The sequence below is a fragment of the Oncorhynchus nerka genome, linkage group LG7 (assembly GCF_034236695.1).
Source record: "Oncorhynchus nerka isolate Pitt River linkage group LG7, Oner_Uvic_2.0, whole genome shotgun sequence".
NCBI classification, from domain to species: domain Eukaryota; kingdom Metazoa; phylum Chordata; class Actinopteri; order Salmoniformes; family Salmonidae; genus Oncorhynchus; species Oncorhynchus nerka.
In genome coordinates, this window is record NC_088402.1 from 2,573,195 (window position 1) to 2,600,461 (window position 27,267).

Consider the following 27,267-nt stretch of genomic DNA (forward strand, 5'->3'; position numbering starts at 1 on the left):
GTCACTCCAGTGTGTGTTCACTACCTCTGTGTGTTTCAGATGAGTCACTCCAGTGTGTGTTCACTACCTCTGTGTGTTTCCAGATGAGTCACTCCAGTGTGTGTTCACTACCTCTGTGTGTTTCCAGATGAGTCACTCCAGTGTGTGTTCACTACCTCTGTGTGTTTCCAGATGAGTCACTCCAGTGTGTGATCACTACCTCTGTGTGTTTCCAGATGAGTCACTCCAGTGTGTGTTCACTACCTCTGTGTGTTTCCAGATGAGTCACTCCAGTGTGTGTTCACTACCTCTGTGTGTTTACCAGATTCAGTGTGTGATCACTACCTCTGTGTGTTTCCAGATGAGTCACTCCAGTGTGTGTTCACTACCTCTGTGTGTTTCCAGATGAGTCACTCCAGTGTGTGTTCACTACCTCTGTGTGTTTCCAGATGAGTCACTCCAGTGTGTGTTCACTACCTCTGTGTGTTTCCAGATGAGTCACTCCAGTGTGTGTTCACTACCTCTGTGTGTTTCCAGATGAGTCACTCCAGTTCACTACCTCTGTGTGTTTCCAGATTCACTACCAGTGTGTGTGATCACTACCTCTGTGTGTGTCCAGATGAGTCACTCCAGTGTGTGATCACTACCTCTGTGTGTTTCCAGATGAGTCACTCCAGTGTGTGTTCACTACCTCTGTGTGTTTCCAGATGAGTCACTCCAGTGTGTGTTCACTACCTCTGTGTGTTTCCAGATGAGTCACTCCAGTGTGTGATCACTACCTCTGTGTGTTTCCAGATGAGTCACTCCAGTGTGTGATCACTACCTCTGTGTGTTTCCAGATGAGTCACTCCAGTGTGTGTTCACTACCTCTGTGTGTTTCCAGATGAGTCACTCCAGTGTGTGTTCACTACCTCTGTGTGTGTGTTTCCAGATGAGTCACTCCAGTGTGTGTTCACTACCTCTGTGTGTTTCCAGATGAGTCACTCCAGTGTGTGTTCACTACCTCTGTGTGTGTGTTCCTCACTCCAGTGTGTTTACCTCTGTGTGTTTCCAGATGAGTCACTCCAGTGTGTGTTCACTACCTCTGTGTGTTTCCAGATGAGTCACTCCAGTGTGTGTTCACTACCTCTGTGTGTGTTTCCAGATGAGTCACTCCAGTGTGTGTTCACTACCTCTGTGTGTTTCAGATGAGTCACTCCAGTGTGTGTTCACTACCTCTGTGTGTTTCCAGATGAGTCACTCCAGTGTGTGTTCACTACCTCTGTGTGTTTCCAGATGAGTCACTCCAGTGTGTGTTCACTACCTCTGTGTGTTTCCAGATGAGTCACTCCAGTGTGTGTTCACTACCTCTGTGTGTTTCAGATGAGTCACTCCAGTGTGTGTTCACTACCTCTGTGTGTTTCCAGATGAGTCACTCCAGTGTGTGTTCACTACCTCTGTGTGTTTCCAGATGAGTCACTCCAGTGTGTGTTCACTACCTCTGTGTGTTTCCAGATGAGTCACTCCAGTGTGTGTGTTCACTACCTCTGTGTGTTTCCAGATGAGTCACTCCAGTGTGTGTTCACTACCTCTGTGTGTTTCCAGATGAGTCACTCCAGTGTGTGTTCACTACCTCTGTGTGTTCCAGATGAGTCACTCCAGTGTGTGATCACTACCTCTGTGTGTTTCCAGATGAGTCACTCCAGTGTGTGTTCACTACCTCTGTGTGTTTCCAGATGAGTCACTCCAGTGTGTGTTCACTACCTCTGTGTGTTTCCAGATGAGTCACTCCAGTGTGTGTTCACTACCTCAGATGAGTCACTCCAGTGTGTGTTTTCCAGATGAGTCACTCCAGTGTGTGTTCACTACCTCTGTGTGTTTCCAGATGAGTCACTCCAGTGTGTGTTCACTACCTCTGTGTGTTTCCAGATGAGTCACTCCAGTGTGTGTTCACTACCTCTGTGTGTTTCCAGATGAGTCACTCCAGTGTGTGTTCACTACCTCTGTGTGTTTCCAGATGAGTCACTCCAGTGTGTGTTCACTACCTCTGTGTGTGTTTCCTGTGTGTTTCCAGATGAGTCACTCCAGTGTGTGATCACTACCTCTGTGTGTTTCCAGATGAGTCACTCCAGTGTGTGTTCACTACCTCTGTGTGTTTCCAGATGAGTCACTCCAGTGTGTGTTCACTACCTCTGTGTGTTTCCAGATGAGTCACTCCAGTGTGTGTTCACTACCTCTGTGTGTTTCCAGATGAGTCACTCCAGTGTGTGTTCACTACCTCTGTGTGTTTCCAGATGAGTCACTCCAGTGTGTGTTCACTACCTCTGTGTGTTTCCAGATGAGTCACTCCAGTGTGTGATCACTACCTCTGTGTGTTTCCAGATGAGTCACTCCAGTGTGTCAGTTCACTACCTCTGTGTGTTTCCAGATGAGTCACTCCAGTGTGTTCACTACCTCTGTGTGTTTCCAGATCACTCCAGTGTGTGAGTCACTCCACTACCTCTGTGTGTTTCCAGATGAGTCACTCCAGTGTGTGTTCACTACCTCTGTGTGTTTCCAGATGAGTCACTCCAGTGTGTGTTCACTACCTCTGTGTGTTTCCAGATGAGTCACTCCAGTGTGTTCACTACCTCTGTGTGTGTTTCCAGATGAGTCACTCCAGTGTGTGTTCACTACCTCTGTGTGTTTCCAGATGAGTCACTCCAGTGTGTGTTCACTACCTCTGTGTGTTTCCAGATGAGTCACTCCAGTGTGTGTTCACTACCTCTGTGTGTTTCCAGATGAGTCACTCCAGTGTGTGTTCACTACCTCTGTGTGTTTCCAGATGAGTCACTCCAGTGTGTGTTCACTACCTCTGTGTGTTTCCAGATGAGTCACTCCAGTGTGTGTTCACTACCTCTGTGTGTGTTACCAGATGAGTCACTCCAGTGTGTGTTCACTACCTCTGTGTGTTTCCAGATGAGTCACTCCAGTGTGTGTTCACTACCTCTGTGTGTTTCCAGATGAGTCACTCCAGTGTGTGATCACTACCTCTGTGTGTTTCCAGATGAGTCACTCCAGTGTGTGTTCACTACCTCTGTGTGTTTCCAGATGAGTCACTCCAGTGTGTGTTCACTACCTCTGTGTGTTTCCAGATGAGTCACTCCAGTGTGTGTTTCACTACCTCTGTGTGTTTCCAGATGAGTCACTCCAGTGTGTGTTCACTACCTCTGTGTGTTTCCAGATGAGTCACTCCAGTGTGTGTTCACTACCTCTGTGTGTTTCCAGATGAGTCACTCCAGTGTGTGTTCACTACCTCTGTGTGTTTCCAGATGAGTCACTCCAGTGTGTGATCACTACCTCTGTGTGTTTCCAGATGAGTCACTCCAGTGTGTGTTCACTACCTCTGTGTGTTTCCAGATGAGTCACTCCAGTGTGTGTTCACTACCTCTGTGTGTGTTACCAGATGAGTCACTCCAGTGTGTGTTCACTACCTCTGTGTGTGTGTTTCCAGATGAGTCACTCCAGTGTGTGTTCACTACCTCTGTGTGTTTCCAGATGAGTCACTCCAGTGTGTGTTCACTACCTCTGTGTGTTTCCAGATGAGTCACTCCAGTGTGTGTTCACTACCTCTGTGTGTGTTACCAGATGAGTCACTCCAGTGTGTGTTCACTACCTCTGTGTTTCCAGATGAGTCACTCCAGTGTGTGTTCACTACCTCTGTGTGTTTCCAGATGAGTCACTCCAGTGTGTGTTCACTACCTCTGTGTGTTTCCAGATGAGTCACTCCAGTGTGTGTTCACTACCTCTGTGTGTTTCCAGATGAGTCACTCCAGTGTGTGTTCACTACTCTGTGTGTTTCCAGATGAGTCAGTGTGTGTTCACTACCTCTGTGTGTTTCCAGATGAGTCACTCCAGTGTGTGATCACTACCCTCTGTGTGTTTCCAGATGAGTCACTCCAGTGTGTGTTCACTACCTCTGTGTGTTTCCAGATGAGTCACTCCAGTGTGTGTTCACTACCTCTGTGTGTTTCCAGATGAGTCACTCCAGTGTGTGTTCACTACCTCTGTGTGTTTCCAGATGAGTCACTCCAGTGTGTGTTCACTACCTCTGTGTGTGTTCCAGATGAGTCACTCCAGTGTGTGTTCACTACCTCTGTGTGTTTCCAGATGAGTCACTCCAGTGTGTGTTCACTACCTCTGTGTGTTCAGATGAGTCACTCAGTGTGTGATCACTACCTCTGTGTGTTTCCAGATGAGTCACTCCAGTGTGTGTTCACTACCTCTGTGTGTTTCCAGATGAGTCACTCCAGTGTGTGTTCACTACCTCTGTGTGTTTCCAGATGAGTCACTCCAGTGTGTGTTCACTACCTCTGTGTGTTTCCAGATGAGTCACTCCAGTGTGTGTTCACTACTCTGTGTGTGTTTCCAGATGAGTCACTCCAGTGTGTGTTCACTACCTCTGTGTGTGTTTCCAGATGAGTCACTCCAGTGTGTGATCACTACCTCTGTGTGTTTCCAGATGAGTCACTCCAGTGTGTGTTCACTACCTCTGTGTGTTTCCAGATGAGTCACTCCAGTGTGTGTTCACTACCTCTGTGTGTTTCCAGATGAGTCACTCCAGTGTGTGTTCACTACCTCTGTGTGTTTCCAGATGAGTCACTCCAGTGTGTGATCACTACCTCTGTGTGTTTCCAGATGAGTCACTCCAGTGTGTGTTCACTACCTCTGTGTGTTTCCAGATGAGTCACTCCAGTGTGTCCAGATCACTCACCTCACTACCTCTGTGTGTTTCCAGATGAGTCACTCCAGTGTGTGTTCACTACCTCTGTGTGTTTCCAGATGAGTCACTCCAGTGTGTGTCACTACCTCCAGATGAGTCACTCCAGTGTGTGTTCACTACCTCTGTGTGTTTCCAGATGAGTCACTCCAGTGTGTGTTCACTACCTCTGTGTGTTTCCAGATGAGTCACTCCAGTGTGTGTTCACTACCTCTGTGTGTTTCCAGATGAGTCACTCCAGTGTGTGTTCACTACCTCTGTGTGTTTCCAGATGAGTCACTCCAGTGTGTGTTCACTACCTCTGTGTGTTTCCAGATGAGTCACTCCAGTGTGTGTTCACTACCTCTGTGTGTTTCCAGATGAGTCACTCCAGTGTGTGTTCACTACCTCTGTGTGTTTCCAGATGAGTCACTCCAGTGTGTATTTCACTACCTCTGTTGTGTTTCCAGATGAGTCACTCCAGTGTGTGTTCACTACCTCTGTGTTCACTACCTCTGTGTTACCAGATGAGTCACTCCAGTGTGTGTTCACTACCTCTGTTGTGTTCCAGATGAGTCACTCCAGTGTGTGTTCACTACCTCTGTGTGTTTCCAGATGAGTCACTCCAGTGTGTGTTCACTACCTCTGTGTGTTTCCAGATGAGTCACTCCAGTGACTACCTCTGTGTGTGTCCAGATGAGTCACTCCAGTGTGTGTTCACTACCTCTGTGTGTTTCCAGATGAGTCACTCCAGTGTGTGTTCACTACCTCTGTGTGTTTCCAGATGAGTCACTCCAGTGTGTGTTCACTACCTCTGTGTGTTTCCAGATGAGTCACTCCAGTGTGTGTTCACTACCTCTGTGTGTTTCCAGATGAGTCACTCAGTGTTCACACCTCTGTGTGTGTGATGAGTCACTACCTCTGTGTGTTTCCAGATGAGTCACTCCAGTGTGTGATCACTACCTCTGTGTGTTTCCAGATGAGTCACTCCAGTGACTACCTCTGTGTGTGTTACCAGATGAGTCACTCCAGTGTGTGTTCACTACCTCTGTTTGTTGCCAGATGAGTCACTCCAGTGTGTGTTCACTACCTCTGTGTGTTTCCAGATGAGTCACTCCAGTGTGTGTTCACTACCTCTGTGTGTGTTACCAGATGAGTCACTCCAGTGTGTGTTCACTACCTCTGTGTGTTTCCAGATGAGTCACTCCAGTGTGTGTTCACTACCTCTGTGTGTTACCAGATGAGTCACTCCAGTGACTACCTCTGTGTGTTTCCAGATGAGTCACTCCAGTGACTACCTCTGTGTGTTTCCAGATGAGTCACTCCAGTGTGTGTTCACTACCTCTGTGTGTTTCCAGATGAGTTTGACCAGTATTGCAGTGACGTGGCAGACACGGCCGCCTGGGGTGGACAACTGGAGGTACTTTTAAAAACTTATTTAAACTTTATTTAACTATGGTGAATTAATCAATCACTTGATCAATTTGTTTTTATCAAAGGACCCAACAGAGCACCTTGTGTCATAAACAGTTTTATAATGATTTATACATGATCTATAAACTGTAAATGTACATTTACAAACTACTTATAGTCAGCGTACCTTACTGTAAATAAATATATTAAATATATATATAAATGGTACCAAAATGGGGTCAAATATACTCTGTGATTCATGTGTTACTCTGTTACTTTGTTTCCTAACAGCTGAGAGCTCTGACGCAGGTCCTTCAACGGCCAATAGAAGTGCTCCAAGCGGATTCCCCAGCTATAATGATTGGAGAGGAGTTTGACAAGTCACCCATCACCCTTATGTTAGTACCATGTCAGTTAGCCTCCATTCTGTTAGTACCATGTCAGTTAGCCTCCATTCTGTTAGCACCATGTCAGTTAGCCTCCATTCTGTTAGCACCATGTCAGTTAGCCTCCATTCTGTTAGCACCATGTCAGTTAACCTCCATTCTGTTCTGTTAGCACCATGTCAGTTAACCTCCATTATGTTCTGTTAGCACCATGTCAGTTAGCCTCCATTCTGTTAGTACCATGTCAGTTAGCCTCCATTCTGTTCTGTTAGCACCATGTCAGTTAACCTCCATTCTGTTAGCACCATGTCAGTTAACCTCCATTCTGTTAGCACCATGTCAGTTAACCTCCATTCTGTTAGCACCATGTCAGTTAACCTCCATTCTGTTCTGTTAGCACCATGTCAGTTAGCCTCCATTCTGTTAGCACCATGTCAGTTAGCCTCCATTCTGTTAGCACCATGTCAGTTAGCCTCCATTCTGTTAGCACCATGTCAGTTAACCTCAATTCTGTTAGCACCATGTCAGTTAGCCTCAATTCTGTTAGCACCATGTCAGTTAGCCTCCATTCTGTTATGTTAGCACCATGTCAGTTAGCCTCCATTCTGTTAGCACCATGTCAGTTAGCCTCCATTCTGTTCTGTTAGCACCATGTCAGTTAACCTCCATTCTGTTCTGTTAGTACCATGTCAGTTAGCCTCCATTCTGTTAGCACCATGTCAGTTAGCCTCCATTCTGTTAGCACCATGTCAGTTAGCCTCCATTCTGTTAGTACCATGTCAGTTAGCCTCCATTATGTTAGCACCATGTCAGTTAGCCTCCATTATGTTCTGTTAGCACCATGTCAGTTAACCTCCATTCTGTTCTGTTAGCACCATGTCAGTTAGCCTCCATTCTGTTCTGTTAGCACCATGTCAGTTAGCCTCCATTCTGTTAGTACCATGTCAGTTAACCTCCATTCTGTTAGCACCAGCCTCCATTCTGTTCTGTTAGCACCATGTCAGTTAGCCTCCATTCTGTTCTGTTAGCACCATGTCAGTTAACCTCCATTCTGTTCTGTTAGTACCATGTCAGTTAGCCTCCATTCTGTTAGCACCATGTCAGTTAGCCTCCATTCTGTTAGCACCATGTCAGTTAGCCTCCATTCTGTTAGTACCATGTCAGTTAACCTCCATTCTGTTAGCACCATGTCAGTTAACCTCCATTCTGTTAGCACCATGTCAGTTAACCTCCATTATGTTAGCACCATGTCAGTTAACCTCCATTATGTTCTGTTAGCACCATGTCAGTTAACCTCCATTCTGTTCTGTTAGCACCATGTCAGTTAACCTCCATTCTGTTAGTACCATGTCAGTTAACCTCCATTCTGTTCTGTTAGCACCATGTCATTTAGCCTCCATTCTGTTCTGTTAGCACCATGTCAGTTAATCTCCATTCTGTTCTGTTAGCACCATGTCAGTTAACCTCCATTCTGTTAGCACCATGTCAGTTAGCCTCCATTATGTTAGCACCATGTCAGTTAACCTCCATTATGTTAGCACCATGTCAGTTAACCTCCATTCTGTTAGTACCATGTCAGTTAACCTCCATTCTGTTCTGTTAGTACCATGTCAGTTAGCCTCCATTCTGTTCTGTTAGTACCATGTCAGTTAACCTCCATTCTGTTAGCACCATGTCAGTTAACCTCCATTCTGTTCTGTTAGTACCATGTCAGTTAACCTCCATTCTGTTCTGTTAGCACCATGTCAGTTAACCTCCATTCTGTTCTGTTAGCACCATGTCAGTTAGCCTCCATTCTGTTAGCACCATGTCAGTTAACCTCCATTCTGTTCTGTTAGTACCATGTCAGTTAGCCTCCATTCTGTTAGTACCATGTCAGTTAGCCTCCATTCTGTTAGTACCATGTCAGTTAACCTCCATTCTGTTAGCACCATGTCAGTTAACCTCCATTCTGTTATGTTAGCACCATGTCAGTTAGCCTCCATTCTGTTCTGTTAGCACCATGTCAGTTAGCCTCCATTCTGTTAGCACCATGTCAGTTAGCCTCCATTCTGTTCTGTTAGCACCATGTCAGTTAACCTCCATTCTGTTCTGTTAGTACCATGTCAGTTAGCCTCCATTCTGTTAGCACCATGTCAGTTAACCTCCATTCTGTTAGCACCATGTCAGTTAACCTCCATTATGTTAGCACCATGTCAGTTAACCTCCATTATGTTCTGTTAGCACCATGTCAGTTAACCTCCATTCTGTTCTGTTAGCACCATGTCAGTTAACCTCCATTCTGTTAGTACCATGTCAGTTAACCTCCATTCTGTTCTGTTAGCACCATGTCATTTAGCCTCCATTCTGTTCTGTTAGCACCATGTCAGTTAATCTCCATTCTGTTCTGTTAGCACCATGTCAGTTAACCTCCATTCTGTTAGCACCATGTCAGTTAGCCTCCATTATGTTAGCACCATGTCAGTTAACCTCCATTATGTTAGCACCATGTCAGTTAACCTCCATTCTGTTAGTACCATGTCAGTTAACCTCCATTCTGTTCTGTTAGTACCATGTCAGTTAGCCTCCATTCTGTTCTGTTAGTACCATGTCAGTTAACCTCCATTCTGTTAGTACCATGTTCTGTTAGCACTATGTCAGTTAGCCTCCATTCTGTTAGCACCATGTCAGTTAGCCTCCATTCTGTTAGCACCATGTCAGTTAACCTCCATTCTGTTAGCACCATGTCAGTTAACCTCCATTCTGTTAGCACCATGTCAGTTAGCCTCCATTCTGTTCTGTTAGCACCATGTCAGTTAGCCTCCATTCTGTTAGCACCATGTCAGTTAGCCTCCATTCTGTTAGCACCATGTCAGTTAGCCTCCATTCTGTTCTGTTAGCACCATGTCAGTTAGCCTCCATTCTGTTCTGTTAGTACCATGTCAGTTAGCCTCCATTCTGTTAGCACCATGTCAGTTAGCCTCCATTCTGTTAGCACCATGTCAGTTAGCCTCCATTCTGTTAGTACCATGTCAGTTAGCCTCCATTATGTTAGCACCATGTCAGTTAGCCTCCATGTCAGTTAACCTCCATTCTGTTCTGTTAGCACCATGTCAGTTAGCCTCCATTCTGTTCTGTTAGTACCATGTCAGTTAGCCTCCATTCTGTTAGTACCATGTCAGTTAACCTCCATTCTGTTAGCACCATGTCAGTTAACCTCCATTCTGTTATGTTAGCACCATGTCAGTTAGCCTCCATTCTGTTCTGTTAGCACCATGTCAGTTAGCCTCCATTCTGTTCTGTTAGCACCATGTCAGTTAACCTCCATTCTGTTCTGTTAGTACCATGTCAGTTAGCCTCCATTCTGTTAGCACCATGTCAGTTAGCCTCCATTCTGTTAGCACCATGTCAGTTAGCCTCCATTCTGTTAGTACCATGTCAGTTAACCTCCATTCTGTTAGCACCATGTCAGTTAACCTCCATTCTGTTAGCACCATGTCAGTTAACCTCCATTCTGTTAGCACCATGTCAGTTCTGTTAGCACCATGTCAGTTAACCTCCATTCTGTTCTGTTAGCACCATGTCAGTTAGCCTCCATTCTGTTAGCACCATGTCAGTTAACCTCCATTCTGTTCTGTTAGCACCATGTCAGTTAGCCTCCATTCTGTTCTGTTAGCACCATGTCAGTTAATCTCCATTCTGTTCTGTTAGCACCATGTCAGTTAACCTCCATTCTGTTCTGTTAGCACCATGTCAGTTAGCCTCCATTCTGTTAGCACCATGTGTTAACCTCCACCATGTCAGTTAACCTCCATTCTGTTAGTACCATGTCAGTTAACCTCCATTCTGTTCTGTTAGTACCATGTCAGTTAGCCTCCATTCTGTTCTGTTAGTACCATGTGTTCAGTTAGCACCATGTCAGTTAACCTCCATTCTGTTAGCACCATGTCAGTTAACCTCCATTCTGTTCTGTTAGCACCATGTCAGTTAACCTCCATTCTGTTCTGTTAGCACCATGTCAGTTAGCCTCCATTCTGTTAGCACCATGTCAGTTAACCTCCATTCTGTTCTGTTAGCACCATGTCAGTTAGCCTCCATTCTGTTAGTACCATGTCAGTTAGCCTCCATTCTGTTAGTACCATGTCAGTTAACCTCCATTCTGTTAGCACCATGTCAGTTAACCTCCATTCTGTTATGTTAGCACCATGTCAGTTAGCCTCCATTCTGTTCTGTTAGCACCATGTCAGTTAGCCTCCATTCTGTTAGCACCATGTCAGTTAGCCTCCATTCTGTCAGTTAGCCTCCATTCTGTTAGCACCATGTCAGTTAACCTCCATTCTGTTAGCACCATGTCAGTTAACCTCCATTATGTTAGCACCATGTCAGTTAACCTCCATTATGTTCTGTTAGCACCATGTCAGTTAACCTCCATTCTGTTCTGTTAGCACCATGTCAGTTAACCTCCATTCTGTTAGTACCATGTCAGTTAACCTCCATTCTGTTCTGTTAGCACCATGTCATTTAGCCTCCATTCTGTTCTGTTAGCACCATGTCAGTTAATCTCCATTCTGTTCTGTTAGCACCATGTCAGTTAACCTCCATTCTGTTAGCACCATGTCAGTTAGCCTCCATTCTGTTAGCACCATGTCAGTTAACCTCCATTATGTTAGCACCATGTCAGTTAACCTCCATTCTGTTAGTACCATGTCAGTTAACCTCCATTCTGTTCTGTTAGTACCATGTCAGTTAGCCTCCATTCTGTTCTGTTAGTACCATGTCAGTTAACCTCCATTCTGTTAGCACCATGTCAGTTAACCTCCATTCTGTTCTGTTAGTACCATGTCAGTTAACCTCCATTCTGTTCTGTTAGTACCATGTCAGTTAGCCTCCATTCTGTTAGTACCATGTCAGTTAACCTCCATTCTGTTAGCACCATGTCAGTTAACCTCCATTCTGTTCTGTTAGTACCATGTCAGTTAGCCTCCATGTACCATGTCAGTTAGCCTCCATTCTGTTAGTACCATGTCAGTTAACCTCCATTCTGTTAGCACCATGTCAGTTAACCTCCATTCTGTTATGTTAGCACCATGTCAGTTAGCCTCCATTCTGTTCTGTTAGCACCATGTCAGTTAGCCTCCATTCTGTTAGCACCATGTCAGTTAGCCTCCATTCTGTTCTGTTAGCACCATGTCAGTTAACCTCCATTCTGTTCTGTTAGTACCATGTCAGTTAGCCTCCATTCTGTTAGCACCATGTCAGTTAGCCTCCATTCTGTTAGCACCATGTCAGTTAGCCTCCATTCTGTTAGTACCATGTCAGTTAGCCTCCATTCTGTTAGTACCATGTCAGTTAACCTCCATTCTGTTAGCACCATGTCAGTTAACCTCCATTCTGTTAGCACCATGTCAGTTAACCTCCATTATGTTAGCACCATGTCAGTTAACCTCCATTATGTTCTGTTAGCACCATGTCAGTTAACCTCCATTCTGTTCTGTTAGCACCATGTCAGTTAACCTCCATTCTGTTAGTACCATGTCAGTTAACCTCCATTCTGTTCTGTTAGCACCATGTCATTTAGCCTCCATTCTGTTCTGTTAGCACCATGTCAGTTAATCTCCATTCTGTTCTGTTAGCACCATGTCAGTTAACCTCCATTCTGTTAGCACCATGTCAGTTAGCCTCCATTCTGTTAGCACCATGTCAGTTAACCTCCATTATGTTAGCACCATGTCAGTTAACCTCCATTCTGTTAGTACCATGTCAGTTAACCTCCATTCTGTTCTGTTAGTACCATGTCAGTTAGCCTCCATTCTGTTCTGTTAGTACCATGTCAGTTAGCCTCCATTCTGTTAGTACCATGTCAGTTAGCCTCCATTCTGTTAGTACCATGTCAGTTAACCTCCATTCTGTTAGCACCATGTCAGTTAACCTCCATTCTGTTCTGTTAGTACCATGTCAGTTAACCTCCATTCTGTTCTGTTAGCACCATGTCAGTTAACCTCCATTCTGTTCTGTTAGCACCATGTCAGTTAACCTCCATTCTGTTCTGTTAGCACCATGTCAGTTAACCTCCATTATGTTCTGTTAGTACCATATCAGTTAGCCTCCATTCTGTTAGTACCATGTCAGTTAGCCTCCATTCTGTTAGTTCCATGTCAGTTAACCTCCATTCTGTTAGCACCATGTCAGTTAGCCTCCATTCTGTTAGTACCATGTCAGTTAGCCTCCATTCTGTTAGCACCATGTCAGTTAGCCTCCATTCTGTTCTGTTAGCACCATGTCAGTTAACCTCCATTCTGTTCTGTTAATACCATGTCAGTTAGCCTCCATTCTGTTAGTACCATTTCAGTTAACCTCCATTCTGTTAGCACCATGTCAGTTAACCTCCATTCTGTTAGCACCATGTCAGTTAACCTCCATTCTGTTAGCACCATGTCAGTTAACCTCCATTCCATTCTGTTAGCACCATGTCAGTTAACCTCCATTCTGTTCTGTTAGTACCATGTCAGTTAGCCTCCATTCTGTTCTGTTAGTACCATGTCAGTTAGCCTCCATTCTGTTAGCAGCATGTCAGCTAGCCTCCATTCTGTTAGCACCATCCATTCTGTTCTGTTAGCACCATGTCAGTTAACCTCCATTCTGTTCTGTTAGCACCATGTCAGTTAGCCTCCATTCTGTTAGCACCATGTCAGTTAGCCTCCATTCTGTTAGCACCATGTCAGTTAAGCCTCCATTCTGTTAGTCCTAACCTCCATTCTGTTAGCACAAAATGTCAGTTAGCCTCCATTCTGTTAGCACCATGTCAGTTAGCCTCCATTCTGTTAGCACCATGTCAGTTAGCCTCCATTCTGTTAGTACCATGTCATGCCTCCATTCTGTTAGTACCATGTCAGTTACCCTCCATTCTGTTATGTCAGTTAACCTCCATGTCAGTTAACCTCCATTCTGTTCTGTTAGCACCATGTCAGTTAACCTCCATTCTGTTCTGTTAGTACCATGTCAGTTAGCCTCCATTCTGTTAGTACCATGTCAGTTAACCTCCATTCTGTTAGCACCATGTCAGTTAACCTCCATTCTGTTAGCACCATGTCAGTTAACCTCCATTCTGTTAGTACCATGTCAGTTAACCTCCATTCTGTTCTGTTAGCACCATGTCAGTTAGCCTCCATTCTGTTCTGTTAGTACCATGTCAGTTAGCCTCCATTCTGTTCTGTTAGCACCATGTCAGTTAGCCTCCATTCTGTTCTGTTAGTACCATGTCAGTTAGCCTCCATTCTGTTAGCACCATGTCAGTTAACCTCCATTCTGTTAGCACCATGTCAGTTAGCCTCCATTCTGTTAGCACCATGTCAGTTAACCTCCATTATGTTAGCACCATGTCAGTTAACCTCCATTCTGTTCTGTTAGCACCATGTCAGTTAACCTCCATTCTGTTCTGTTAGTACCATGTCAGTTAGCCTCCATTCTGTTAGCACCATGTCAGTTAACCTCCATTCTGTTCTGTTAGCACCATGTCAGTTAACCTCCATTATGTTCTGTTAGCACCATGTCAGTTAACCTCCATTCTGTTCTGTTAGTACCATGTCAGTTAGCCTCCATTCTGTTAACACCATGTCAGTTAGCCTCCATTCTGTTCTGTTAGTACCATGTCAGTTAAGCACCATGTCTAGCCTCCATTCTGTTCTGTTAGTACCATGTCAGTTAACCTCCATTCTGTTAGCACCATGTCAGTTAACCTCCATTCTGTTAGCACCATGTCAGTTAGCCTCCATTCTGTTCTGTTAGCACCATGTCAGTTAACCTCCATTCTGTTCTGTTAGTACCATGTCAGTTAGCCTCCATTCTGTTAGCACCATGTCAGTTAACCTCCATTCTGTTCTGTTAGCACCATGTCAGTTAACCTCCATGTCAGTTAGCCTTCTGTTAGCACCATGTCAGTTAACCTCCATTCTGTTAGCACCATGTCAGTTAGCCTCCATTCTGTTCTGTTAGCACCATGTCAGTTAGCCTCCATTCTGTTCTGTTAATACCATGTCAGTTAGCCTCCATTCTGTTAGTGCACCATTTCAGTTAGCCTCCATTCTGTTGTTAGTACCATGTCAGTTAACCTCCATTCTGTTAGCACCATGTCAGTTAACCTCCATTCTGTTAGCACCATGTCAGTTAACCTCCATTATTCTGTTAGCACCATGTCAGTTAACCTCCATTCTGTTCTGTTAGCACCATGTCAGTTAACCTCCATTCTGTTCTGTTAGTACCATGTCAGTTAGCCTCCATTCTGTTAGCACCATGTCAGTTAACCTCCATTCTGTTCTGTTAGCACCATGTCAGTTAACCTCCATTATGTTCTGTTAGCACCATGTCAGTTAACCTCCATTCTGTTAGTACCATGTCAGTTAACCTCCATTCTGTTCTGTTAGCACCATGTCAGTTAGCCTCCATTCTGTTCTGTTAGTACCATGTCAGTTAGCCTCCATTCTGTTCTGTTAGCACCATGTCAGTTAGCCTCCATTCTGTTCTTAGCACCATGTCAGTTAGCCTCCATTCTGTTAGCACCATGTCAGTTAACCTCCATTCTGTTAGCACCATGTCAGTTAACCTCCATTCTGTTCATGTCAGTTAACCTCCATTCTGTTGTTAACCTCCATTATTCTGTTAGCACCATGTCAGTTAACCTCCATTCCATTCTGTTAGCACCATGTCAGTTAACCTCCATTCTGTTCTGTTAGTACCATGTCAGTTAGCCTCCATTCTGTTCTGTTAGTACCATGTCAGTTAGCCTCCATTCTGTTAGCAGCATGTCAGTTAGCCTCCATTCTGTTAGCAGCATGTCAGTTAGCCTCCATTCTGTTAGCAGCATGTCAGTTAACCTCCATTCTGTTCTGTTAGTACCATGTCAGTTAGCCTCCATTCTGTTAGCACCATGTCAGTTAGCCTCCATTCTGTTAGCACCATGTCAGTTAGCCTCCATTCTGTTAGTACCATGTCAGTTAGCCTCCATTCTGTTAGTACCATGTCAGTTAACCTCCATTCTGTTAGCACCATGTCAGTTAACCTCCATTATGTTAGCACCATGTCAGTTAACCTCCATTCTGTTCTGTTAGCACCATGTCAGTTAACCTCCATTCTGTTCTGTTAGTACCATGTCAGTTAGCCTCCATTCTGTTAGCACCATGTCAGTTAACCTCCATTCTGTTCTGTTAGCACCATGTCAGTTAACCTCCATTATGTTCTGTTAGCACCATGTCAGTTAACCTCCATTCTGTTAGTACCATGTCAGTTAACCTCCATTCTGTTCTGTTAGCACCATGTCAGTTAGCCTCCATTCTGTTCTGTTAGTACCATGTCAGTTAGCCTCCATTCTGTTCTGTTAGCACCATGTCAGTTAGCCTCCATTCTGTTCTGTTAGTACCATGTCAGTTAGCCTCCATTCTGTTAGCACCATGTCAGTTAGCCTCCATTCTGTTAGCACCATGTCAGTTAGCCTCCATTCTGTTAGCACCATGTCAGTTAACCTCCATTCTGTTCTGTTAGTACCATGTCAGTTAACCTCCATTCTGTTAGCACCATGTCAGTTAGCCTCCATTCTGTTAGCACCATGTCAGTTAACCTCCATTCTGTTCTGTTAGCACCATGTCAGTTAACCTCCATTATGTTCTGTTAGCACCATGTCAGTTAACCTCCATTCTGTTAGTACCATGTCAGTTAACCTCCATTCTGTTCTGTTAACACCATGTCAGTTAGCCTCCATTCTGTTCTGTTAGTACCATGTCAGTTAGCCTCCATTCTGTTCTGTTAGCACCATGTCAGTTAGCCTCCATTCTGTTCTGTTAGTACCATGTCAGTTAGCCTCCATTCTGTTAGTACCATTTCAGTTAACCTCCATTCTGTTAGCACCATGTCAGTTAGCCTCCATTCTGTTAGCACCATGTCAGTTAACCTCCATTATGTTCTGTTAGTACCATGTCAGTTAACCTCCATTCTGTTAGCACCATGTCAGTTAACCTCCATTCTGTTAGCACCATGTCAGTTAACCTCCATTCTGTTAGCACCATGTCAGTTAGCCTCCATTCTGTTAGCACCATGTCAGTTAACCTCCATTATGTTAGCACCATGTCAGTTAACCTCCATTCTGTTAGTACCATGTCAGTTAACCTCCATTCTGTTCTGTTAGTACCATGTCAGTTAGCCTCCATTCTGTTCTGTTAGTACCATGTCAGTTAGCCTCCATTCTGTTAGTACCATGTCAGTTAGCCTCCATTCTGTTAGTACCATGTCAGTTAGCCTCCATTCTGTTAGCACCATGTCAGTTAGCCTCCATTATGTTAGCACCATGTCAGTTAGCCTCCATTATGTTAGTACCATGTCAGTTAGCCTCCATTCTGTTAGTACCATGTCAGTTAGCCTCCATTCTGTTAGCACCATGTCAGTTAGCCTCCATTCTGTTAGTACCATGTCAGTTAGCCTCCATTCTGTTCTGTTAGCACCATGTCAGTTAGCCTCCATTCTGTTAGTACCATGTCAGTTAGCCTCCATTCTGTTAGTACCATGTCAGTTAGCCTCCATTCTGTTAGTACCATGTCAGTTAGCCTCCATTCTGTTAGCACCATGTCAGTTAGCCTCCATTCTGTTCTGTTAGCACCATGTCAGTTAGCCTCCATGCTGTTCTGTTAGCACCATGTCAGTTAGCCTCCATTCTGTTAGCACCATGTCAGTTAACCTCCATTCTGTTAGCACCATGTCAGTTAGCCTCCATTCTGTTCTAGCACCATGTCAGTTAGCCTCCATTCTGTTCTGTTAGCACCATGTCAGTTAGCCTCCATTCTGTTCTGTTAGCACCATGTCAGTTAGCCTCCATTCTGTTAGTACCATGTCAGTTAGCCTCCATTCTGTTCTGTTAGCACCATGTCAGTTAGCATTCTCCATTCTGTTCTGTTAGCACCATGTCAGTTAGCCTCCATTCTGTTAGTACCATGTCAGTTAGCCTCCATTCTGTTAGCACCATGTCAGTTAGCCTCCATTCTGTTCTGTTAGTACCATGTCAGTTAACCTCCATTCTGTTCTGTTAGTACCATGTCAGTTAGCCTCCATTCTGTTCTGTTAGCACCATGTCAGTTAGCCTCCATTCTGTTAGCACCATGTCAGTTAGCCTCCATTCTGTTAGCACCATGTCAGTTAGCCTCCATTCTGTTCTGTTAGCACCATGTCAGTTAACCTCCATTCTGTTAGCACCATGTCAGTTAGCCTCCATTCTGTTAGCACCATGTCAGTTAGCCTCCATTCTGTTAGCACCATGTCAGTTAGCCTCCATTCTGTTCTGTTAGCACCATGTCAGTTAGCCTCCATTCTGTTCTGTTAGCACCATGTCAGTTAGCCTCCATTCTGTTAGTACCATGTCAGTTAGCCTCCATTCTGTTCTGTTAGTACCATGTCAGTTAGCCTCCATTCTGTTCTGTTAGCACCATGTCAGTTAGCCTCCATTCTATTCTGTTAGCACCATGTCAGTTAATCTCCATTCTGTTCTGTTAGTACCATGTCAGTTAACCTCCATTCTGTTAGCACCATGTCAGTTAGCCTCCATTCTGTTAGTACCATGTCAGTTAGCCTCCATTCTGTTAGCACCATGTCAGTTAGCCTCCATTCTGTTCTGTTAGCACCATGTCAGTTAACCTCCATTCTGTTCTGTTAGCACCATGTCAGTTAACCTCCATTCTGTTAGCACCATGTCAGTTAACCTCCATTCTGTTTGCACCATGTCAGTTAACCTCCATTCTGTTAGCACCATGTCAGTTAACCTCCATTCTGTTAGCACCATGTCAGTTAACCTCCATTCTGTTAGCACCATGTCAGTTAGCCTCCATTCCATTCTGTTAGCACCATGTCAGTTAGCCTCCATTCTGTTAGCACCATGTCAGTTAACCTCTATACCTCCCCATCTCAGTTTATCAAGTCATTTGAGTTGTTAGATTTCCTCAGCCCCATTAACGATCAACCTTATAGAAAACCAAGTGACGGGGCTGCCATTTGGCAGAAAAACAAATGATTCAAATGATGGATTGTGCCTTTAATGGTTTGCTCTTTGTGTTTCAGTTACATGCGTCATGCATACGGACTGGGAGAACACTACAACTCAGTGGAAGGTATGAAAGACCCGGCTACTCAAGAGGAGACCTGAGACTCTCATTCAGTTCCGTTATAAAGAATGATAAAGTATAAACTATACTGAACAAAAATATAAACACAACATGTAAAGTGTTGGTTCCATGTTTCATGAGCTGAAATAAAAGATCCCAGAAATGTTCTATACGCACAAAAAGCTTATTTCTCTCAAATGTTGTGCACAAATTTGTTTACATCCCTGTTAGTGAGCATTTCTCCTTTGCCAAGATAATCCATCCACCTGACAGCTGTGGCATATCAAAAAAAAAAAGCTGCTTATACAGCATTGCCAGTACACAGGTGCACCTTGTGCTGGGGACAATAAAAGGCCACTCTAAAACGTGCAGTTTTGTCACACAACACAATGCCACAGATGTCTCAAGTTTTGAGGGAGTGTGCAGTTGGCATGGTGACTGCAGGAATGTCCACCGGAGCCGTTGCCAGAGAAGGGAATGTTAACTTCTCTACCATAAGCCGCCTCCATTTTAGAGAATTTGGAAGTACGTCCAACCGGCCTCGCAACCTTCAAACCACGTGCATGGCGTTTTGTGGTCGAGCAGTTTGCTGACGTCAACGTTGTGGATAGAGTGCCCCCTGGTGGTGGTGGGGTTATGGTATGGTGTTTACTGATGTCAACGTTGTGAACAGAGTGCCCCCTGGTGGTGGTGGGGTTATGGTATGGTGTTTGCTGATGTCAACGTTGTGAACAGAGTGCCCCATGGTGGTGGTGGGGTTATGGTGACTGTGGGGTTATGGTGGTGGGGTTAGGCTAATGGGTAGGCATAAGCTACGGACAACTAACACAATTTCATTTTATGGATAGCAATTTGAATGCACAGAGATACCGGGACGAGATCCTGAGGCCCATTTATTGTTTTTAAGGTATCTGTTACCAACAGATGCATATCTGTATTCCCAGTCATGTTAATTCCATAGATTAGGGCCTCATGAATTCATTTCAATTGACCTATTTCCCCATCGCCGTAAAATCAAGGACATTGTTGCATGTTGCGTTTTTATATTTTTGTTCGGTTTATATGGTGTTATCAGATTTACAGGTTTACTGTCTAAATGAAGGGTTTGCCATCCATGGAATTTGATGGGAGAGGAGTGAGAGAGGCAATAATTCCACCTAACTCTGTGGCGACTGAGAGAGTAGTTTGCCATCACAGTGAGCTGAGGACGAATTGGAAGTAGCTTTTCCTTCATCAGATCTTGTGAATACTCCTGAAATCACCATGGAAATGTTATGTATTAAATATCGCTTTTTTGGTGGTGTGATGTGCTGTTATTTCCTGTGACTGCAATATCAAAGGCTGATTGTCTTGTGTGTTGTGAATGCTGATGGACAATACAATTATCAAAATGGTTTTCAATTTAGTTTGATTTCCACTGGAAAGACATAAATGTAATAAAATAATAAACCAGAACATATTGTCATGTTGAATGCCCAATGTGCCAATTTGAGGCATTTTATTTTCCATTGATCGGGATTCAGGGGTTTAGCTCTTATAGCAGCTAGAATGGTTCTGAAGTTCAGACAAAACCAGAAGGAAATAGAATATCCTAAAATAAAACCAGATTTCCAGCAGTGTCATCAAGCGTCTTGTTTCTATGGGAACCTGCCTCCCTTTGTGGGAGTTTTTTTGTATCCTGTGTACCAAATTATGGCTAACCATCTGGTTATCAGACCTTTGAAAGCTAACTCAAAAGTCATTCAATTTGAGCTCGAAGAAAATGATCAACGTTCCCAAATCGGTTCCAAGATTAACGCAGTACACTGACTGTATATAACATTAGGAACACCTGCTCTTTCCATGACGTAGGCTGACCAGGTGAATCCAGGTGAAAGCTATGATCCCTTATTGATGTCACTTGTTAAATCCACTTCAATCAGAACACCTTAAATAGCCATCACTATCAGCTACCACCCGGTTACTCAACCCTGCACCTTAGAGGCTGCTGCACTATGTACATAGACATGGAATCACTGGTCACCTTCATAATGTTTACATACTGCTTTACTCATCTCATATGTACAGTGCCTTTGGAAAATATTGGATCGGGTTCAAGTCCGGGTTCTGGCTGGGCCACTGAAGGACAGTCATAGACTGCCCCCAGGAGGGAAAGAGGTTGGGACATCCTAGAAATGTTTTAGAGTATTATAATATATACCATTTAGCAGATGCTTATATCCAAAGCTACTTAGTCACGTGTGCATTCATTTATATATATATATATATACAGTGGCGAGAACAAGTATTTGATACACTGCCGATTTTGCAGGTTTTCCAAATTGACAAAGCATGTAGAGGTCTGTAATTTTTATCACAGGTTAACTTCAACTGTGAGAGACGGAATCTAAAACATAAATCCAGAAAATCACATTGTATGATTTTTAAGTAATTAATTTGCATTGAATTCGGTATCATTGAAAGCGAAGACCGACAATCGCCGAAACATCTATTCTATAACGACATGAATGAATGTCACTCTGAACTATCCATCCTAACAACGACAGAGAGAGAGAGAGAGACTCCAACAGAAACAAACTTTTCAACAGAGACCCCGACAACACACTGAGCGTAAATATATATTGATTGCAATTGTTCCCGAATGAGTGAGCGTTCATGTGCAAAGGATTAGCATTTCAACTGTTATAATTATCAACTGTGTGTCGTCTCATCTCAGTCGACCCCCTTTTTAACACCAAGCCGTGATGCCGGTTTATCCCACTAGGGAAACTCCGTCATCATTTCCTTGTAACTATCTACTGTTTGTTTATGCATTTCTGTGAATTACTTAGTTAGTAAATAAATGATTTAAGACAATTGATGTATGGATGACTCATAGTGAAGACTGCGTTCGTGCAGATGTTCTTTCAATCCAATATTTATTACATGCTTGTCCACCAGGTGGCATCAGAGGACCATAGTAAGAGACCAGACTCCTGACACAATATCATAAGGCCAAAACAATGAGCTAGGTTGGCCAGAGAGCTAGGTGGGATAGAGAACTAGGTTGGACAGAGAGCTAGGTTAGTCAGAGAGCTAGGTGGGACAGAGAGCTAGGTTGGACAGAGAGCTAGGTTAGTCAGAGAGCTAAGTTGGACAGAGAGCCAGGTTGGACAGAGAGCTAGGTTAGTCAGAGAGCTAAGTTGGACAGAGAGCCAGGTTGGATAGAGAGCCAGGTTGGACAGAGAGCTAGGTTGGATAGAGAGCTAGGTTGGATAGAGAGCTAGGTTGGATAGAGAGCTAGGTTGGATAGAGAGCTAGGTTGGATAGAGAGCTAGGTTGGATGGACAGAGAGCTAGGTTGGATAGAGAGCTAGGTTGGACAGAGAGCTAAGTTGGATAGAGAGCTAGGTTGGATAGAGAGCTAGGTTGAATAGAGAGCTAAGTTGGACAGAGAGCTAGGTGGGATAGAGAGCTAGGTTGGACAGAGAGCTAGGTTAGTCAGAGAGCTAAGTTGGACAGAGAGCTAGGTTAGTCAGAGAGCTAAGTTGGACAGAGAGCCAGGTTGGACAGAGAGCTAGGTTGGATAGAGAGCTAGGTGGGATAGAGAGCTAGGTGGGATAGAGAGCTAGGTTGGACAGAGAGCTAGGTTGGATAGAGAGCTAGGTGGGATAGAGAGCTAGGTTGGACAGAGAGCTAGGTTAGTCAGAGAGCTAAGTTGGACAGAGAGCTAGGTTGGACAGAGAGCTAGGTTGGATAGAGAGCTAGGTTAGTCAGAGAACTAGGTTAGTCAGAGAGCTAAGTTGGACAGGGAGCTAGGTGGGACAGAGAGCTAGGTTGGACAGAGAGTTAGGTTGAACAGAGAGTTAGGTTGGACAGAAAGCTAGGTTGGACAGAAAGCTAGGTTGGACAGAGAGCTAGGTTGGACAGAGAACTAGGTTGGACAGAGAACTAGGTTGGACAGAGAGCTAGGTGGGACAGAAAGCTAGGTTGGATAGAGAGCTAGGTTGGACAGAGAGCTAGGTTGTATAGAGAGCTAGGTGGGACAGTGAATATAGAGAGTTTGCCGTTGTTCACTCTGGAAAATGTACATGAACACACTTAAAACAATATAAGTAAAGTAACCACTTGTATTCTATTGTATATTCAGAGGATGGTATATTGTTTTGTATTTTCAGATATATATATGGTATTGCCATATTATAAAAACAGACTTCTTGGCTATTGCATTACTCATTCAGTTAAAACTCCTTTTAACGTATTTTTAATCTATACATGAGCTAAGGTTTCATACATTTCTACACATTCATTTCCTCAGTGGTATTTCTATCCTCTGCTATTCTGTCATCCTCAGCATACGTTGATCTATCTCACAGAAAGCTCATCTTCATGGCCACCTCCTCTATTCTCTTTTCTCTGAGGCCGACGGGCATCTGTTCTCTTCCAACCTGAGAGAGAGACTGAATTCATTTCCCATCTCTGCCTCCAGAGTAGAGAGAGAGAGAGAGAGAGCTCAGCGCATTGTAGCAGTCTGCAGGATGGGTCCCAAATGGATTCCTATTCCCTATAAAGTACACCACTTTTCACCAGAGCCCTATGGAACCTGGTCAAAAGTAGTGCACTACATAGGGAATAGAGTGCTATTTAGGACTTAGGCTCTGTCTAAGGACAGACAGACAGAGTTGGGTCTGGCTCATGAATTATGCATAAGGTTTAATTGCAAACCCAGAAACTAATGCCTTTAGACTGGTTAACAGCAGGGGAACCATACATCTCTGCAAACTGAATGAAAAATCATTTAGGGGGGAAAGAGGCCACTAATTGATGAATATTTAAGGCCGTGCCGTGGAAGGACGGCTCGGAGCTCAGATTTACATCACATAATTGTGACATTTTGTTTCAATCAATTCCAAAGTGCTAGTCGGGTTAGGAGGGAAAGTGCACTTAGGAGAGAGACGGCCTTGACAGAGGAACAGAGAGGATGTCCAGTTGGAATGAAAGCCTGTCAGGGTCTTAGTCATATTTAATGGCTCTTAGAATCGGGGGGACACTTTTAATTTGACCCTTCACTCACTGTCCTACATCTATCAAATGCCACTTACAAGGCCATTGTAGGTCCAGTCAAGCAGCAGTTTCCATTAATGGTCAGCTTCACATACAGTAGCAGTGCTATGGTTTGTCTGTGTGTGTGGGTGTGTATCCTGTGTCTGTCCTGTGTGTGGGTAGCAGTGCTATGGTTTGTCTCGTTTGTTTTTGAAAACCAGTTAGTGAGTGTCCAAGAAAAGACAGCAAAACACGGCTGGCATTGGAGAGACCACATCTGTTTTAATGTCTGTCCTGGAGAGACCACATCTGTTTTAATGTATGAGAGACCACATCTGTTTTAATGTATCTGTCCTGGAGAGACCACATCTGTTTTAATGTGTCTGTCCTGGAGAGACCACATCTGTTTTAATGTGTCTGTCCTGGAGAGACCACATCTGTTTTAATGTGTGAGAGACCACATCTGTTTTAATGTGTCTGTCCTGGAGAGACCACATCTGTTTTAATGTGTCTGTCCTGGAGAGACCACATCTGTTTTAATGTGTGTCTGTCCTGGTCTGTCCTGGAGACCACATCTGTTTTAATGTGTCTGTCCTGGAGAGACCACATCTGTTTTAATGTGTCTGTCCTGGAGAGAACACATCTGTTTTAATGTGTCTGTCCTGGAGAGACCACATCTATTTTAATGTGTCTGTCCTGGAGAGACCACATCATCTGTTTTAATGTGTCTGTCCTGGAGAGACCACATCTGTTTTAATGTGTCTGTCCTGGAGAGACCACATCTGTTTTAATGTGTCTGTCCTGGAGAGACCACATCTGTTTTAATGTGTCTGTCCTGGAGAGACCACATCTGTTTTAATCTGTGTCTGTCCTGAGAGACCACATCTGTCCTGGAGAGACCACATCTGTTTTAATGTGTCTGTCCTGGAGAGACCACATCTGTTTTAATGTGTCTGTCCTGGAGAGACCACATCTGTTTTAATGTGTCTGTCCTGGAGAGACCACATCTGTTTTAATGTGTCTGTCCTGGAGAGACCACATCTGTTTTAATGTGTCTGTCCTGGAGAGACCACATCTGTTTTAATGTGTCTGTCCTGGAGAGACCACATCTGTTTTAATGTGTCTGTCCTGGAGAGACCACATCTGTTTTAATGTGTCTGTCCTGGAGAGACCACATCTGTTTTAATGTGTCTGTCCTGGAGAGACCACATCTGTTTTAATGTGTCTGTCCTGGAGAGACCACATCTGTTTTAATGTGTCTGTCCTGGAGAGACCACATCTGTTTTAATGTCTGTCCTGGAGAGACCACATCTGTTTTAATGTGTCTGTCCTGGAGAGACCACATCTGTTTTAATGTGTCTGTCCTGGAGAGACCACATCTGTTTTAATGTGTCTGTCCTGGAGAGACCACATCTGTTTTAATGTGTGTCCTGGAGAGACCACATCTGTTTTAATGTGTCTGTCCTGGAGAGACCACATCTGTTTTAATGTGTCTGTCCTGGAGAGACCACATCTGTTTTAATGTGTCTGTCCTGGAGAGACCATCTGTTTTAATCTGTTTTAATGTGTCTGTCCTGGAGAGACCACATCTGTTTTAATGTCTGTCCTGGAGAGACCACATCTGTTTTAATGTGTGAGAGACCACATCTGTTTTAATGTGTCTGTCCTGGAGAGACCACATCTGTTTTAATGTGTCTGTCCTGGAGAGACCACATCTGTTTTAATGTGTCTGTCCTGGAGAGACCACATCTGTTTTAATGTGTCTGTCCTGGAGAGACCACATCTGTTTTAATGTGTCTGTCCTGGAGAGACCACATCTGTTTTAATGTGTCTGTCCTGGAGAGACCACATCTGTTTTAATGTGTCTGTCTGGAGAGACCACATCTGTTTTAATGTGTCTGTCCTGGAGAGACCACATCTGTTTTAATGTGTCTGTCCTGGAGAGACCACATCTGTTTTAATGTGTGAGAGACCACATCTGTTTTAATGTCTGTCCTGGAGAGACCACATCTGTTTTAATGTCTGTCCTGGAGAGACCACATCTGTTTTAATGTCTGTCCTGGAGAGACCACATCTGTTTTAATGTGTCTGTCCTGGAGAGACCACATCTGTTTTAATGTCTGTCCTCTGTTTTAATGTGTCTGTCCTGGAGAGACCACATCTGTTTTAATGTGTCTGTCCTGGAGAGACCACATCTGTTTTAATGTGTCTGTCCTGGAGAGACCACATCTGTTTTAATGTGTCTGTCCTGGAGAGACCACATCTGTTTTAATGTGTCTGTCCTGGAGAGACCACATCTGTTTTAATGTGTCTGTCCTGGAGAGACCACATCTGTTTTAATGTGTCTGTCCTGGAGAGACCACATCTGTTTTAATGTGTCTGTCCTGGAGAGACCACATCTGTTTTAATGTGTGAGAGACCACATCTGTTTTAATGTGTCTGTCCTGGAGAGACCACATCTGTTTTAATGTGTCTGTCCTGGAGAGACCACATCTGTTTTAATGTGTCTGTCCTGGAGAGACCACATCTGTTTTAATGTGTCTGTCCTGGAGAGACCACATCTGTTTTAATGTGTCTGTCCTCATCTGTTTTAATCTGTTTTAATGTGTCTGGAGAGACCACATCTGTTTTAATGTGTCTGTCCTGGAGAGACCACATCTGTTTTAATGTGTCTGTCCTGGAGAGACCACATCTGTTTTAATGTGTCTGTCCTGGAGAGACCACATCTGTTTTAATGTGTCTGTCCTGGAGAGACCACATCTGTTTTAATGTGTCTGTCCTGGAGAGACCACATCTGTTTTAATGTGTCTGTCCTGGAGAGACCACATCTGTTTTCTGTTTTGGAGAGACCACATCTGTTTTAATGTGTCTGTCCTGGAGAGACCACATCTGTTTTAATGTGTCTGTCCTGGAGAGACCACATCTGTTTTAATGTCTGTCCTGGGAGACCACATCTGTTTAATGTGTCTGTCCCACATCTGTTTTAATGTGTCTGTCCTGGAGAGACCACATCTGTTTTAATGTGTCTGTCCTGGAGAGACCACATCTGTTTTAATGTGTCTGTCCTGGAGAGACCACATCTGTTTTAATGTGTCTGTCCACATCTGTTTTAATGTGTCTGTCCTGGAGAGACCACATCTGTTTTAATGTGTCTGTCCTGGAGAGACCACATCTGTTTTAATGTGTCTGTCCTGGAGAGACCACATCTGTTTTAATGTGTCTGTCCTGGAGAGACCACATCTGTTTTAATGTGTCTGTCCTGGAGAGACCACATCTGTTTTAATGTGTCTGTCCTGGAGAGACCACATCTGTTTTAATGTGTCTGTCCTGGAGAGACCACATCTGTTTTAATGTGTCTGTCCTGGAGAGACCACATCTGTTTTAATGTGTCTGTCCTGGAGAGACCACATCTGTTTTAATGTGTCTGTCCTGGAGAGACCACATCTGTTTTAATGTGTCTGTCCTGGAGAGACCACATCTGTTTTAATGTCTGTCCTGGAGAGACCACATCTGTTTTAATGTGTCTGTCCTGGAGAGACCACATCTGTTTTAATGTGTCTGTCCTGGAGAGACCACATCTGTTTTAATGTGTCTGTCCTGGAGAGACCACATCTGTTTTAATGTGTCTGTCCTGGAGA

General features: G+C 44.0%; 1 protein-coding gene across 2 annotated transcripts in view; it reads left to right on the forward strand.

Annotated features, from left to right (window-relative positions):
- otud6b (OTU deubiquitinase 6B) overlaps nt 1-20,063 on the forward strand; it is a 51,805-nt gene extending 31,742 nt beyond the window's left edge. For both annotated transcript variants that reach the window (XM_065020117.1, XM_065020118.1), the window contains 3 exons: nt 6,055-6,116; nt 6,401-6,507; nt 18,565-20,063. In XM_065020117.1, the coding sequence (XP_064876189.1) occupies nt 6,055-6,116; nt 6,401-6,507; nt 18,565-18,649 (254 nt within the window). In that variant the 3' untranslated portion in view covers nt 18,650-20,063. The remainder of the gene's footprint in view (nt 1-6,054; nt 6,117-6,400; nt 6,508-18,564) is intronic.
- Nucleotides 20,064-27,267: the final 7,204 nt, after the last annotated feature.